At 42.2% G+C, this 16,594-nt stretch overlaps 1 protein-coding gene across 3 annotated transcripts in view; it reads right to left on the bottom strand.

The window, feature by feature from the left end:
* ARHGEF10 (Rho guanine nucleotide exchange factor 10) overlaps nt 1-16,594 on the bottom strand; it is an 888,980-nt gene that overhangs the window by 434,539 nt on the left and 437,847 nt on the right. For all 3 annotated transcript variants that reach the window (XM_086926411.1, XM_086926413.1, XM_086926412.1), the window contains one exon: nt 5,534-5,649. In XM_086926411.1, coding sequence (XP_086782537.1) covers nt 5,534-5,649 — 116 coding nt within the window. The remainder of the gene's footprint in view (nt 1-5,533; nt 5,650-16,594) is intronic.

Here is a 16,594-nt window from a genome sequence, read left to right as displayed (position 1 = left end):
TCACCGAAATTTTTAACATGGTGGGGGAAAACAAAAGCTGTAAAAATGATGATAACCCCTCTCATCAGTATGATACCCATGACACTATAAGATAATTTCCTCAAGAAAATAGACAAATCCATCAGTAAGTCTTTGTGGCAAGGTAAAAGAGCGAGAATTAGAATGGAGAAGCTGAAACTTGACAAGAAAAAAGGAGGTGCAGCGCTTCCTAATTTTAGGATATACCAAACAGCCTACCTTTGTAAACATAGGGCGATGTGGTTCAGGGATAACTTGGAGTACAGACCCAGTGGCTAGACGCAGAACTTAACCTGCTCAATGAGATCCCGCTTCAGGCTATACGGACTATGCAGGTCTCAACGTTAGAACACTCCAAATACATCATACTCAACACGAAGAAAGCTCTGATCCGCCTTGACTCTATATCCCTCACGTAATGCTTTATACCATTTGTGTATTTGTATGTGTTTTTTAAAGGGGGAGGATATGTTACGTCTGGTACATTTATCTATGCTGTTGCTTTGGCCCTTGCTGGTCAGCTAATGTGACTGTGCTTCGTGGAACGTTGGAGTGGTGGTGATGCAGGAATGCTGGGGTGCCTGTGTGATGGGTTGTGTCAGTTGGAGAATGAACTGAGCAGCAGTATGGCTGTTCTGGGGGCAATCCTGGACCAAGCTATGGATGTACTTTTCTGCAACTAAGACAAATAAATCTTCTTCTAAAACTACACCTCGACCACTAGACTTTAATTACCACAAATTGAGATTCCATTATAGGCTGTTGAAGCTTACACTCTGGGTTTCCAAACTTTCATCACAACTCTATCAATAATGTACATCACTGCAGACACTAAGATTCTTGATTCAAGCTAGCCTGGCTGATGAGGGGTGATACGCCGAAACTGGTCCTAGGATGCTTGTTTCTGGTCCTGGGATGCATGTTTCCAGTCCAGAGAGGACCTGACTTGGCAGTTCGGACTTGACTGTTCCCATGAGGCACAGGGTCAAGACTGATTTGCAAATGGCTAGATCCAAACTGGGGTGGCATGGTGAGAAAAAGCACAATGGCCCTCTTTTTGAGCTGAGGCGGCCAGCGTAAGGCTGGTGTAGCTTGCTCACTTAGAATGGCCTACAGGTTGCACTGGCCGCCCTTATTTCATCTGCTTTTCTGCTTTATTGCTCCATAAATAGCCCGACGTGCCTGCCTTGTCATCATCCTAATAGACACAACTCTGCAACGCCGATATTAACAAGATTTGGACTGTGATAGGTGCAGTGTGGATGTTGGGGCCCTGAATGAAAGATGTATTTCTTTGCACAAAGCCCTATCTACAAATGTTAATATAGGACTTTGTGTTAAAAAACAATGAGTGGGTGAATGAGAATGCCCATGTACCACCCATGCAATGTCGCCTTGACAAAAAGCAGCACTGCACTTCTTGTGTTACTTGATGCCTACTTTACAGTGCAAATGAAGTTTTAAACTGGAAAGTTACCCATTGTTAGTATCGGTTTGTGTTACTTTTGAGACGTCAACCCAGCACAAACTGTTAGTAAATCTGCCCTACATGTTTAAGATTAAAAGAAAAACAGTGTGTCAAAAATGTATATTTTTTAGTAATACACATCCAGACTGTACCTTGTGTAAACCTTTTTTAATTAGTTTCATTAGAAGGACACACTCCAAAACAGAGCTGATAACAACCTTACATTACATCTCAAAAACAATAAACCTTTGTCACCATGAAGCGTCAAATGACTATCAATTAAAGTCATATACTGACTCCCAGGTACCATTTAGAATTGCTGATTACCCAACTGCGTACATTTACATTTCTTTCAGGGAGCTGGCACCCTGGCAAATAGATTTACTTCTTCTTTTGCTGCATAACTTTCACTTAGCTTCCCAGAAAAGGCCTCTCCCACTTCTTTCCTTTCAGCCAGGGGAACCTGAGGGTAGTATTAGTTTTGCAATTGTTGTGTTTTGGAACTTATTGTAAATTTTTATAAGATTGGGAAAGTTGTTCCCAATAAATGGTACCCACTACAACCACGGAGTTCAGCAAAAAATCCAATTACTGGTAGAGGAGGCATTTATTTTTCAGAGTTTATATAGCGCAAACTTGACCCGAAGGTAGCGGGTATCAGAGTGCTTTACATGAGCACCAGTTGTGTTACACAAGGAGACATTCATTTTTGTTAGGCACGGGGAGATTACATGATTTGCCTACAATCACAGGATGATGTGTGTTATTGCCGAGAGTCGAACCCAGTTCCCCAGATTTGAGTACGACCGCCCTAGCTATTAAGCCACATCCTCTCTCCAATTTATTATTTGTTTTCGTTGTTTCTCATGCCTCAAAGTGTTAGACTCTCTCTACTTACTTAGCCCACCTACAAGATGCCCATAAAAGGCATGGACCCTAATTGGAAACAAGCTGATTTCCCATGTGGAAACCCATTCCACACAATTTTAAAAGGTCCAGTGTTCCTGAACTCAGATACTAGGTGCAGGAAGAACAAATTGAATTTTACTGATCAGAAAATCTAGCAGCAACGATGCATTGAGCCGGACCCTTTCTATCCCCCTTCCCAAACCTCAGACAAGGCACAAGATGCTTCCCTGTCAGCCAATATTCTCCAACCTTGTTTCACCCTTCTCCTTCTACCCCTGCCTTAAAACAGCTCCCTGCACACTTTTCCCACAACACCTTCTATGCTTTTACCACCTGCTGGAAGCATTTGGTAAATGTGTGCATTAATCCCAAATCAAAAGGGGCTATAACGTATAATACCACCAGGTTAATTTAGCGCTTAAAAGTAATTTCCCATTCTATGGGGTTGAACTTATAATTGCATTATATGGGCGGGTTGATACTGCCAGTACTGGTAATTATTGATGCGGAGTTTGCACACCACAGTACATTGCAACTTGTAATTCGGGCTATGGTGGACTAGGTAAGGTGCCTAGGAAATAGATCAGCAGGGGTAAAAGGCCTAGTAATCACATTCCACCAACTCTACATATACACAATAGGATAATTCATCATTTGTTAACTTCAATAAAAAGACAGAGAATGCAAGATTAAATCATATCTTGCACGTCTAGTTTTTCAATAGATTTTAGTGGGTGCTGTCAGGCGCTAAACACAGGGCTGGTGGCAATTTTAGAAAACATTGAGCCACAAAAATGATAGGTTGTGGCTTTTGCCATTGGAGATGGCACATTCTCATCTGAGGGATACCTCAGGTGACAGGCGCCTGACCTATGGATAGACTGGGAGGCAGGTCAGCTATGTGAAGTCTCAACACATTTATGTCTAACGAGAGGCATACCTCTCCCATGTAAAGAAAACACCTCTACCCATCAGTCAAACATTCTGTGTGTTCTGGAGCTTCAATGAATACATATGTCCTTTGTATAGTAGAAGTGTGGTGTAAAATTATTCCAACGTAGATACCTTTTTGTCAGTTTTTTAGGCCTGGTGACTTCCTCTCTGGATGTAGCTCAGTCATTTCAAATGTGAACTGCTCGATGTGTGGTGAGACAATGACTAATTTGTTTTTGATTTTCAATACTGCAGATTCCTGTAAGTATTTAGCAGGTGACAACAATAATGCCAGCCGATTGGCAATCATATATTCAACTTCAGGAGGAATGGAAGAGGCACTAGGAACCCAAGCTGAGACTTGCCAGTCACTAATCAGGCTAACCCACACGTCACAATGTTCTGAGACCTGTACATGTGTGCGGTCTAAAACAAGCATGTGATGCAATGTCCTGATGAGCAGACAGAAAACATAGCTTTCATCAACATTAAAACATGAGCGAATTTCTGAAGACAAAATTGAACATTTTCCCTCATCGTTTTACAGAATGTTTTTGGGGAGAATTGGCAAAAATGGTTGTGGTCTTGAAATACCTTTGCCAACCATGGTTCTAAAGCGCTTTGGATTAGAATTTATAAATGCTGCTTTTACTTTGTCTTACTAATTCCCCTTTTTATACATCTATATCTGTAATCTATAAACATTGTCAAATCCACTAAAGCAAGTTTGATATAATCGGATCACATTTGATCAATATACTTAAAATACACTATTTATCTCTCTATTTTCTTGTATTGGCTGCAACAATATTTCCTACCCGGTGTTCCATGTGCTAGCCCCTCCTCTGATGGTTGCCCTGTTATCCCCTCCTGAAGTTCAGGTCAAATTTGGCACAAAGTTAGATATTTGTCCAGATAGAGTGCCTTTTGTAATTTGATGTAAATCTGTTCAATATTTTTGGAGTTATTCAAGAAAAAAGATGTATATCTAGAGACGCGGATCCACCATGGATCCATCGCAGAGGATTTGCAGATCCATGCCCCAACAGCAATGCCATTACTGGTTAGCTGCAACCAAAGAAAAAAGTTGCAGCTGCCATTTTGTGAATCGGGACATGGTTCCCCGGGGGGAGGGAATGAAGTCTAAATATTATTTAAGGGGTCAGGATAGATTTACCCTGACTCAATGGGACTGATGGTGGGTCAGTCACACACCCTCTCATACACCCAAACAGTCACTTATTTATCCACTCAGAAACCCTGAGAACCACTCACAGTCCCGCACAGGGACTCACACACCCACTCACAGAACCACTTACACACCCAAACAACCACTCACATACCTACTCACACATCCATACAGCCACTTACACACCCACTCACAGATCCAGAAACTCATAACCCACACAGGGACTAGGACAGCTACTTACACACACACAGTCATTCTCCACCCAGTTACACACCCACACAGCCACTAATGCACCCACTCAAACACCCATATAGCCTCTCATACATCCCACACAGTTGCTTACACAGCTACTCACTCCTCCACACACAGGCATTGAAACAGTTATAAAAATGGGAATAGGATATGTTTGTATTAAATGTGTTGTTGGTTTGTATTGAAACCATCAACAGACACCTTATTTGTCCACCAATCCACGTCAGATCTGTGGATCCAAGTGAAAAGTTAGAAAATAGGTTCAAAATAAAAAGAACTACTATTTGGGAAAACGGTTGGCTCTTAAAAGTGCCTTAGCGTTTATGGTGATCAGATGATATCAATTCAATACTTTATTTCAGCATTCACAACCATAAACGTTCATAAAACAAGCAATCCATTTACTACCTCATTCAAATAAGATAGCCAGTAATACTATAAATAAGGCAAAACTCATCAATATTTGTTATCTCTAGTAACTATGAGAGATAAAGAGTGTATCATCATGTTTGGCCTTAACAAGCATATCATTTTATTTGTATTCACACCTTTCTTCTGATCTGAAATTGGTGGTACAATCAAAGAAGCACAATTATAGTCCAAGGCACCAAAAAAATATACTGAGTGCCGGTTAGCTAACTGGATATTACGGGGAGCAGAAAATAAAAACAGACATGAGAGAACTAAAATTTAAAACTGGATGTAGTGCTGGAGACATCCTAGGACACAACAAACACATTGATCATATGAAATCATTAACTTACTTGGTAATTTCCTTTAAGATGCCCTATTAGTTGAGTAATGTGACTAACTACTTCCAAATCATGCAGCAAATTCTGTAAATCTTGATAAAGCTGTCCAGGTCCCATGTAAAGTTTATCTGAAATTAGTAAGAAAAATCACTATATAGGTGTCATTGACATGATGCAATAAATGGTTCGTTTCATGCAGGATCTTCCATTTATATGTATTCAGTGTCATGATTTATATGGAGCAAATGCTGCTTGATATTCTAGTCCATTAAACGCAAGCATCAACACATTTTTCAAATATTATTGCCTACATTTGTTCAACTAGGAGATGAGATAAAGCCTAAAACCTACCAATGAAACCCAATTAACGTTCTGACATAAAAAATGTTCCTAAACACTTGCATCTATTAGCAAACAAATTATTAATATGTACATGCCCAGAATGGTGGGACTGAAAGTGTGAGAAAGACTATAGTTCACAAACTACTTAAGAAATATGTGTCTGACCCCAGAGTCTTAGCTGTGGTCAGAAACCATTTCACTTTGAAACAAAGACTAAACATTGGTACTGAATAACAGGCTTTACCACAACTGATTATGGGGAAGGGGGGGGGGGGGGCAAAAAACAATGTGCCTATTCCCACAGGCTGACTTTTAAGACAATGACATGATGGTGAAAACACAGCAATACAGCAATGCAGCATTGCCTCCTTGCAGGTTAGCAATGTATTATATTTTCTGCAGCGGAGGGGCTTTAGGGTCCCACAGAACAACTTCCCGAGAGGGAAGAGGCAGTAGCTGCTTTATAGGCCCCAGTGGGCCAAGACAGTTGCATTCTGCAGCATTGTACTCCTAGTGGCATTTCCAGCTCACTGACATGTCGGCTTAAGGCATCATTGCCTCTTAAATATTCCCATTTCTTGGGGCAAATTTGAACTGCTCTCCCTCCAATAAAAGAGAACTTATGGCCATCCCTCCTACTCTTTTATCTCTTGGCTTGGTTGTTAAGGTCTTCTCCAAACCCAGCTATAGCTTTGGGGAGTAGGGGTAAGCGTTAAATTCCGCTCAACTGGCAGAGTTGGCTGAGCTTTGCCACTCTGCATTCCAGTTGGAACACGGAGTATGGCAAAGAAAATGCAACCGCCGGCAGAGTGGAGTTTGATGTCATGTCCGTCTGACGTCCTTACAGCTGAATGAGATCAGACAGGGCAACTTTTCCCTCCTCCCAAACACATGGCGCTTTGCTCTTACCGTGTCAACTTTATTGACAAAAGTGATGACATCCAGTGAACCAGGCCGTAAAGACAATTTCATGAGGAACTGCTTCTCTCTGCTCCGTTGAAATAGTAGGCATGGTGCATTCCACAAAGCTAGCAACAACTTCCCAGCCTGGGAAGCAGCAAAGCCATGATGCTCTACTTATGTGACGAGTGACAACAATGTACCACTAGAATAGTGATAGCATGTGCGTGGTATCATAGTCAGACCTTCTCAAGTGACTGCTCCTTTCCTAGGTCTATCATTGGTGTAGAGTGTAACAGGGCAGATTGATGAACCCAAACAACCAAGTAAAGAAGAGCACTGGAGAATGGGGGTTATAACGCCAGGTTAGAGTGAGAAGGAAGCTGTAGAATTCCAGTCAAGGTCATTAGCTCAACACTTCAGCATTCATTATGTGTAGCCTAGCAATTCTGTTCCGCAGTAAAATGACGAACCAGTTTAAAAGTGGCGCACTGTTTTTACATTGTGTGGTGCTGCTTCCTGTGCGCGCTCCCGTTTGCCGCGTCATGGAGGAGAACCCACCAGCAAGTGCACCACACATTCTGCTATGCGCAGCCTCTGCTCCTATAGTCCCATACAGCCCGGCTGATCAACTGTACTCAGCCTCCAGGTTCCCTCCCTACATCATGCTGAGGTTTTCAGTGGCACAGTAAACACGCAAGGACTCCCCGACACAGAGCAAGAGTTCCATATCGAGCCTGCGAAGTGAGGTGGAAACGCAGCAGTAGCCTGCTGCATATGGAGGTAAGGAATGTATTTTCTAGTCGACTCTGCAGCTACAGTGTGCATATTACCACCCCCCACCCACACATATAAATGTATAGGTGATACGCAGGAATGGTAAGCCCTAATTGAACGTGTGCAGTGTTGCACACAGAGGGCGAATGTGAAATGGAGAAAAGGGTTTCGGTGGCTTAGCAATACTCCTATCACTCACAGAACTCCATGGAATCTGGCTGAGTTTTCCAGCAACTCCACGGAATTCCATAGATTGAAAATCTGCGAGCTCCGCCCAGGCCTAGTGCGGAGACCTAGCAACTTGCAGGACTCCTGTGTCTCTAGCAGGGGTCAGGGAGTTCCCCTCCAAATGTACCTACTGCAGGACCAGTCTTTATAGGTTGAAAAGGACTGACTCTTTTAGGTTGCCCTGCAAGTCCAATCTCCACTGCTTCAGAATGGGATTACGATGTCACTGGTCTTGGAGATCTGAGTTCTTAGAGGTACAAGCCTGCAGTACTATTATATCAGCAAGCAAGCCCATCTACCTGTCTCTGAAGTTTGCATTCATTCTAAGAGTTGCTCCCTTGTGCCGAGGTTTAAAAGCAGAGGTGGACTGTTCTAGAAAGGGCCATTTGAAGATGCCACATCATCCCTTTACCTTGATCCATCCCACTGAATAGAATTCTGGGTTTTTCCAAGATGGCAAAATCAGCCTTTGACCAGTTATAACTCTTCCACAGCCTGTAGCTCTGTCCCAAACTGATGAAGGAAACTGGTTCATCCCTTCAAAATAGCAATAGAGAGCCACTCCTGTACGTTCTGCCAGAGGTCTCACTTTCTCCCTCTGTTTCTGAGAGAAAGGGCATCCTCAGGCTTGTTAGTAAGTGTGAGTTAATTTTTTCCATGCAGATTCTTCCTCCTCTCCCAGAAAATGGGAAATCTTCCTAAAATGGGCATATTTTCTAGAGGAAGCTTTGAGATGCCAGAATCTAATTAACCTCATAGCTGCTATTAAACATCCCTCACCAGTGCTGCGCTGTCCATTGGAACTAGTGCTGAATGGACGTCCAATGGTCGTGCGCAGCACTGGGGAGGTAGTGCTGCCGTCGGCCAACGCACCGAGGCAGCACTTAAGGGGTTAAAGGAATGACTCCGGAAACTATTGCAAAACCAAAATATATGAAGATGTACAAATGTCGCCCAAAAAATATTACATTTGGACTTAGGACCTTTAAAACCTAGGGAGAGACCCAGTAATACTTTATCTAATTTGAGCCAATGCAAAGACACACTATAGTCAACAATAAATCAGGATATTTCCTTTTGGGAGCCCAATTAAATTAGACAGGCTGCATGGTTCATAATCAAATTACTGGAGGTCCCATCTGCGGCAAGCTAGCTGGGGCGCTGATACTGAGCTGAGATAGGCAGTCATCGCATTCACCTAGCCTATCATGTGTGCACATGCAAGTGCACTTGTTCAAGTGTAACCTGCTCAGAACGTTTTACAGTGGGTAGCACTTAAACCATTTCAATAGATCTCACACTAAATGGCACTCAGTTAGAATCACTCACAGCAGAGATCCAAAAACAAGGTGGTCCAAAATAAAAATAAAAATCTAGGGGCCTGCGGTGGGTCAAAAAACACTTTCTCACAAGCACCACATATAGAGGTGTCACAGAAGACCACATACATACATGCATTCCTACTCCCCATAAAGCACTGCCCAACTCCATACAACTGTTTATCTTCTCCTTTTGTATTGATGACTTCTCTCTGGCTTGTTGACACATTTGGAGATGAAGGGAGGGAGAGGGTGAGACAAACTGCCAGAGTGGCTGGTTCTGTTAGTGCTACTAGCACTGCCAGTGTTCTACAGTTCCAGACCACAACAATGCAACGGTTTGTTTGATGCTGCCACACACCCCCTCGGTTTGGTACCAAGGTTAATCTGCTTTGGTGGGGCATAAATACTCGATCAAGTTGCAACTGCATTTTGCTGGAAGTCTTATACATTTTTTAATAGGACTTGCCTGATAGTTGTACTAATAATCTCCCAGGGATATGCATAGTAGAAGATGGTGCTGGGAATTAGAACATGGAAGACCAAAAGCAGTTTTTTCCAATTATTAAGTTGGGTGGATTGTCGAATATTGAAGCTGACAATAGGCCTATATATGAAAGAAAATCGGTCATACAGATTTAACGTGATTATTGATATTATCTAAATAAAAATGACTGTATTTAGAGAACGCCAACCATTGGTACCTGTGTTATAGTGAAAGGTGGTGATGTTCAATTGTAAAAAGCAGTTGCAGTTCTTGAGCTCTGGAAAGAGGTGTTTTGTGCCATTTTGGAGACTTGCACTGAGGGTCACAAAAATTAAATATCGTACCAAAGTGCACAAAGTTAGTAAAGCACCGTGTTTCTATGCCACTGGGCCATTGGTGAATCACCGGGTGGGAAAGAATAATGCGCAAAATGAAGCAGTCAGAAAATGCTGATGCATTACAGGCTGTGGTACTGGCCAAACAAACTGAGGAGATGAGCATTAAAGGTTGTATTCTTTTAAGTGGCGAAATTGAAAATGACACTCGAGTAGGCAATAACATGGGGAATGGGTGCCTCACATGGGTGGTATGGACAAACACTTTAGCTCCCAGGTTATTGGTGAGGTTTAAATATATTTATTTATCTCTCTGAAAAACCAACAACCTATAAACATTAAAAACATTAAAAATTCAGGCTGAGACTTAACACCACAAATTAGAATCACATGTAAGTATAAGCTATAACAAAGAAAAATAACAGATAATAAGACCACTTATTTTATGGCCCATACAGATTTCACTCCTATAAAGGCTAGGGAAAGGCAAGTAATACATAGTCTCAGAAAACTAATAGAACATTTCCCTTCCACTTAATAATAAATCATTATCACAGCACTTGTCATCATTCTTATTACAGACAAAGAATAATCCAGGTTACAGTGCTAACTATACATGAGCTGTGTATATTGATGAATATTCAAATTTAGAAATAATGCCGGGAAAGATGATATGATTGGAATTATGAATCAAACCTATACCCGGGAGGATTTAGAGAATGTCTGTGGCCCTTCTTTTAAAACAAGAATCAAATGATGAGAATATCTGACAGACTCTCCTACTCAATTCTTCAGAAGCAAGAAGTCTGATCCTAACATCATTGGTGAGCCTCAAAGAGACTCAATCAGACCATGTTAGCTCAAACACTACCTTCATTGGCTGTGCTAATAAGAACATCCCTACCTACATTAAATGTAATTGAATCATGCTCCAAAATGTGAAAAATATAAAACTGAAATGAAAATGAATTAACGAAATGGAAGTGAAGTTAATACAAAGAGTGTTGTGTCAGTTGTGAGAGATATTTTCCAAATAGTTATCAAGCTACATTAAAAATCAAGGGTTCGAATAGTGGTAATAACAAAGCTAAAAATGTTAAGCATGCTGATCTCACTGATTTAAATTTTAGGAGCAGAGAGACAACTATTGCAAAGGAAAAAGACAATAACATTAGTGATACAAAAGGAGATGGCCTCAGTCTACCTGATGGAAATGATTCAAAGAATTGTGAATATATGATTACACTAATATTTTCTCCAGACCCAAATTAATTGACACTGAATTAATCGGCGTATTGGACATGTCCCTTACAGATATTAAATTAGAATAACTTTACTACCTCGAGCTATTAAATAAATCTGTGGGTAAAGTTACTCAAAACTGTAGTAGGAAACTACTGGAAAGTGTACGTAAACTTTGTGAATAGCCTCAGCAGTTTGTGAATAGCCCCCACACCATTCAATTTCATCGAGGCATATAAGTTACACTTTTAGAGTAAATTTACATTCAGATTTTATGAATAGCTAAAAAGTAGTAAACTTAATCAAAAGTATGAATTATTCAAAGTGTTAGTTACCTTTGGGAATAGGCCATATGTGCATACTCGGGCAGTTCCTATAAGGAGCTCCATGAGAAATTTATATTTATTCAGATTGTTCATCACAATGTGAGAATGTGTGATTTCTCTGATGCAGGTGACATGCCTGGAAGGCCCTCGCATCCACGGAGTACAGGTGAGATATTATTATACCACACAGTCACTAATCTGGATTTTTCCCTTTGGTAAAAGGATTAGGAATGGATTTTCTACTTAGAAAATATTATTACATTCACATTATTCCATTATAGATGAATAGCTGCTATTCACTCCAATTTGAAGAAAAAAATAACAGGTCTGAAAAGTGTTCGTAGTAAACAAAGCAAGTTCAGCAAGTTTATGAATACCACTTGCACATGCATTTATGTCAAGAACTACCACAGGATCTGAGAGTCCCAGAACGGTATGATGAATTGTAGACTTGGTATAGATGGATTGTGTGTATAACAAGAGCGAGAGTCAGGGTTTTACCTTGAAAGTATGAAATAATGGTTAGAAAGGTATTGAGTTTAAGTGAGAAAGGTGAAGGATTCCATGTATTCTTCAAAAATGTATTAGAAATCATTAGTGACAAAATAGTCAAGGCTCTTTTCCCTGTAATATATTAAACACTGATATGTTACTCCTAAACCTCCCTCCCATTGGACTCTAATGTTTGGTGCTGGAGTAATGGAATTATTGCAACATTAATAGTTTAATTATGAAAAATCGTCTGAACTAGAACAGAAAGTTTCAACAGTTTTAAAGTATAATGATGAGGGGTTGATAACGTATAGTGGCTTAACCTGGATTTAGTACATAACCTGGAAACAGCACAGGTCAGAAAGTCGGCAGTGGTTGCCTTTCTGTGCCACCCTTTTTCTGTTCATCTGCAGCTCAAGTACAGCTATGAGGAATTCTGAGTTAAAATTATGACTAAAATAGTGCTTCGATATTTGCAGTGTTCATGAGTGATGGGTGAATGTGTGAAGCTGAAGAATTAATAAAGTATAGAACAATTCTTTGTAATCATTTAACACATTTCACTTGCAGGTGTACCATGAGGAGTGAAGAAACAGGTATTAGAGGTTATGCCTCAAAAGAGTGCATGGAATCTATGCACAATCAGGCAGAGTTTGTAGGATCACTGAATAAGTCCCACACAGGATTTCAAGTCAGCCGAAACATGTTGCTGAAATCTCTGGATGGATGAACAACTGACCTTCATCGAAGATCCAAAACTCTCTGCTTTTAATCATATTTAGAGTACTCATTGAATAAAGAGAATTCCCTAAGGGTATACCGGCAGATATTTTTACTATATGGCTGGATCCCTGCTATCATCCAGTGACACTTTATATAAGAACTTCCATTACTGGTTGAGTACGCCAAGGTGGTATTCACCAACCACAATCAATCAATCAATCAGAATTTATAAAACTCTGCTAATCACATAATAATGTATCCAGGCACTTGCCGGTCCTGGATGGTTCATTTGAACAGCCAAGTCTTAAGGGCTTTTTGGAATTCCTGAAGTGAGGTGATGGTCCAGAGCTGCTTGGAAAGTCTGTTCCAGGTCTTGTCAGAGATGCAGGAGAGGGAGCACCCTACTCTTCTGCTTCTATGGATGCAGGGAGTATGGGCAAGTGAAAGGGAGATGGAGCATACTCTTCTCGGCGGTTGGTGGAAGTTAAGGCGGTGGTTAATGTAAGCAGGTCATTGGTTGTGGTCAGCCTTGTGTAGAGCTTTGGTGTTGCTAGACCACCTATAATGAAGCATGCCACGATATGCTGTGGGAGTATCTCCTTATAAAGAATTAATCTATTCCTGTCAACCTGGAATGTAAAAATTGGCTGTAATTATAATGCAACGCATTTTTTTTGTTACAGTCTTCTATGAATCAACAATGTAAAATGACAGCACTATGATTAATCTGGTGGAAAAATATTACATAGAAACTGCTCTTTAATCACTTGATTGAAGACAATTATTTTATCAATTAATAGAGTGGAAGATTCATATCCTACGTGTTGTACTAGTGAGGAGTGCAATGTTTGTTGAACGCACTCACATATTATCCAACGTTATAAGAGAATTAGATGTTAGTAGAAACGTCAACCAATTCACCCCTTGGCTGCTGGGGTAATTTTCCTGCTGTGCTGGAGGGTGTGGGGGGGGCGCGCACAGCGCCCCGGTGCTCATGACGAGCTCAGCTCGTCATGAGCTACAGTGCTCCTGTGCTCGTCATCATGGGAGGGGTTAACATGTTCCAATGAAAGTTAATGCAATCCAATGTAAGGCTCAGTAATTAATGCTTAGAATGTGAACTGACTATGGTAATCAACGTGATTTGTTTCCTTATGCCTCATTAGTTAAGTAAATATGATTTGGTGATGTATTCATTGTGTTACTTTTTTTAGGCTAATAATGTGGATGCAAGACGTGAATTAATGTAGTTAGAGAGGATTGCTCCTATCGAATGTTAACGGTTGATGTAACCTCTGACTTACAAAGTATGGTGAACTTATTCACCAGATTGTTACAAACGCTTCATGAGGCACAGCCGGGAAAGCAAGGAGTTTACGTGTATTTTAGAAAATTGAATGCAAATTTTTTAAAAGTGCTTGTTTTTAAATTGTGTATTGTACTGTGTCTTTTTGTGACTTACACTTGCCCCACGTGGTGCTTCTCTCTTCTGCACTGCCACTGCCACCACGAACCCAGGCGCCATACGTGGACCAGTCTGGGGTGACGGTCGGGTTGTTGGGAGATCCCCGCCACCTGGTGTTGAGGTTATTTGAATTGCGCCGAGACCTCGCGCGCTAGCCAGATTGTTACAAACGCTTCCTGAGGCACAGCCGGGAAAGCAAGGAGTTTACGTGCATTTTAGAAAATTGAATGCAAATTTTTTAAAAGTGCTTGTTTTCAAATTGTGTATTGTACTGTGTCATTTTGTGACTTACACTTGCCCCACGCGGTGCTTCTCTCTTCTGCACTGCCATTGCCACCGCGAACCCAGGCGCCATACGTGGACCAGTCTGGGGTGACGGTCTAGTTGTTGGGAGATCCCCGCCCCCTCCCTCCCCCCAATATAAGGCAACCAACAGCCGTCCACGCAGCGGGCGGGCGCAGCGGGTGGGGGCAGCGGGCGGGGGCAGCGGGCGGGCGAAGCGGGCGGGCGCAGCGGGCGGGCGGGCGCAGCGGGCGTGCCGGCGGCGCGCCGCAGGCGCGCCAAAGGCAAGCCCGTCTGCGCTCGTCCTCGCCAAGTCATCGCCTCTCGCCAGTACCGCTGGTCGAATTATACGGACGTCCCGTTTTATGAGAGAGGTACTACTATCTTTGAACCAAGGGGGGGGAGAGATGTACGAGACCGCTGTCATAGCTGGGTGAAGCCTGTTTGGAATGTACTGTTTGTCAGTTCAGAACCCCCGTTCCTGGTCGAGTGAGACCGGATAGAAAATCAGGAACTTTGGCATCGATATCGGTCCTCCAGCTGAACGTTAGATCACTTGGTAAACACTATCTAGAAGTCCAGACGCTCATTAGTGAGGAATCTCCGGATGTGCTCTTTATATGTGAAACATGGCTGCGAGACGATGACATGATAGGGATAATTAATCTCACTCTTCCGGCAGGTTACCTAATGAAGGCACTAAATAGGGAGACTAGAGGCGGTGGTATCGCGGTAATTTATAAAGCCCAGTACCCCTCCACCTTTATTAAGGAAGAGACATGTGGAGGGGAATGTGCTTGTTTTAAGATTACCATCAATGCACATTTTACACTTTCAGGACTATATATCTACCGTCCACCAGGGCCTGCCTCTAAGTTCATCGAAGCTCTGCTAGATACAGCTAACTCACTCGTGGCGAGGTCTGCCAATTTTACAATTCTTGGGGACCTGAACCTGCACTTTGTTCTGGCCCCGGACCCAACTATCCACAGTCTACTGGCAGACCTAGCGGCCTTACAGTTGGACCCGCTGGTGAGAGGGGCTACGCACCTAGCAGGTCATACCCTCGATCCAGTGTTCTCTAACATCCCAGAAATGTCCTTAGCTATCCCAAAACCTATGGGCTGGACCGATCACTTTTTGATAAGAGCCAGCTTGGAGATTTTGGCGCCAAGAAGGGTGGAGGAGGCGAAGAGGGTCCTGAAAAGACCTTGGCATAAGCTTAAATTAAAGGACTTCCATGCATTTCTTGGAGGGCTCTCCCTGGAAAATATGGCAGATCCGGGTACGGGGTATACCGCCTTCTGTGAATGGATTACCAAAGGCTTGGACGCCTGTATACCTATGAAATGTACAAAGGGACGTAGATAAAACCTCAAATCCATGATACGATGATGCTCTAAGAGCATTGAGGAAGGAATGCAAGAGAGCCGAACGGTCATGGAGGAAAGATTATAAGGAGGGGGACAAAGCCATTTACCTGGCTAAGTTGAAGGTGTATCATAAAGCAATTTGTTCCGCTCGGGCCTGATTTTATGTGGAGGAAATACAAACCACCTCAAACCCTACTAAATCCATCTTCAAAATTTTGCAAGAACTAAAGAACCCCAGAAGTACAGCATCTAAAATATCCTCAATACAGCACTGTGAGGAACTAGCCACCTTTTTTATTAAAAAAGTGCAAAAGATCTATAAGACCTTCCCACAGTACGTATCAAGCCCTCAAATCCCTGGTGAAGTTAGGGTGGACGGCCCTATCTTGGAAACCATCCCTAAAATTTCTGATGCTGAGCTAGGTAAACTTTGTAGGAAGGTGAAATCAGGTTCCCCAGCGGATCCAATGAGGCCAGCACAATTTCTGGAGTCCCTGACGCACTTCCAACAGCCGCTTGGTGACATCATTAATTTATCTTTTTCCTCTGCTAAAGTAGCTAGAGCCTGGAAACAGGATTGGGTCTCTCCCATTATTAAAAAGCTGTCTCTTGACCCTTCTAAGCCAGAAAATTTTAGGCCCATCTCTCTCGTTCCGTGGGCTGCAAAGATTGCGGAAGCCCATGTGAGTGATGTGCTGTCCTGTTATCTGAACAACAATGATATCCTTGATCCGTCCCAAAACGGGTTCAGGCCGGGTCACAGCACCGAGTCTGCCCTACTT

Source organism: Lissotriton vulgaris, chromosome 6, assembly GCF_964263255.1.
Source record: "Lissotriton vulgaris chromosome 6, aLisVul1.2, whole genome shotgun sequence".
NCBI lineage: Eukaryota > Metazoa > Chordata > Amphibia > Caudata > Salamandridae > Lissotriton > Lissotriton vulgaris.
The sequence above is the reverse complement of the archived record's forward strand: the minus strand, read 5'-3'. Positions and strand labels throughout refer to the sequence as shown.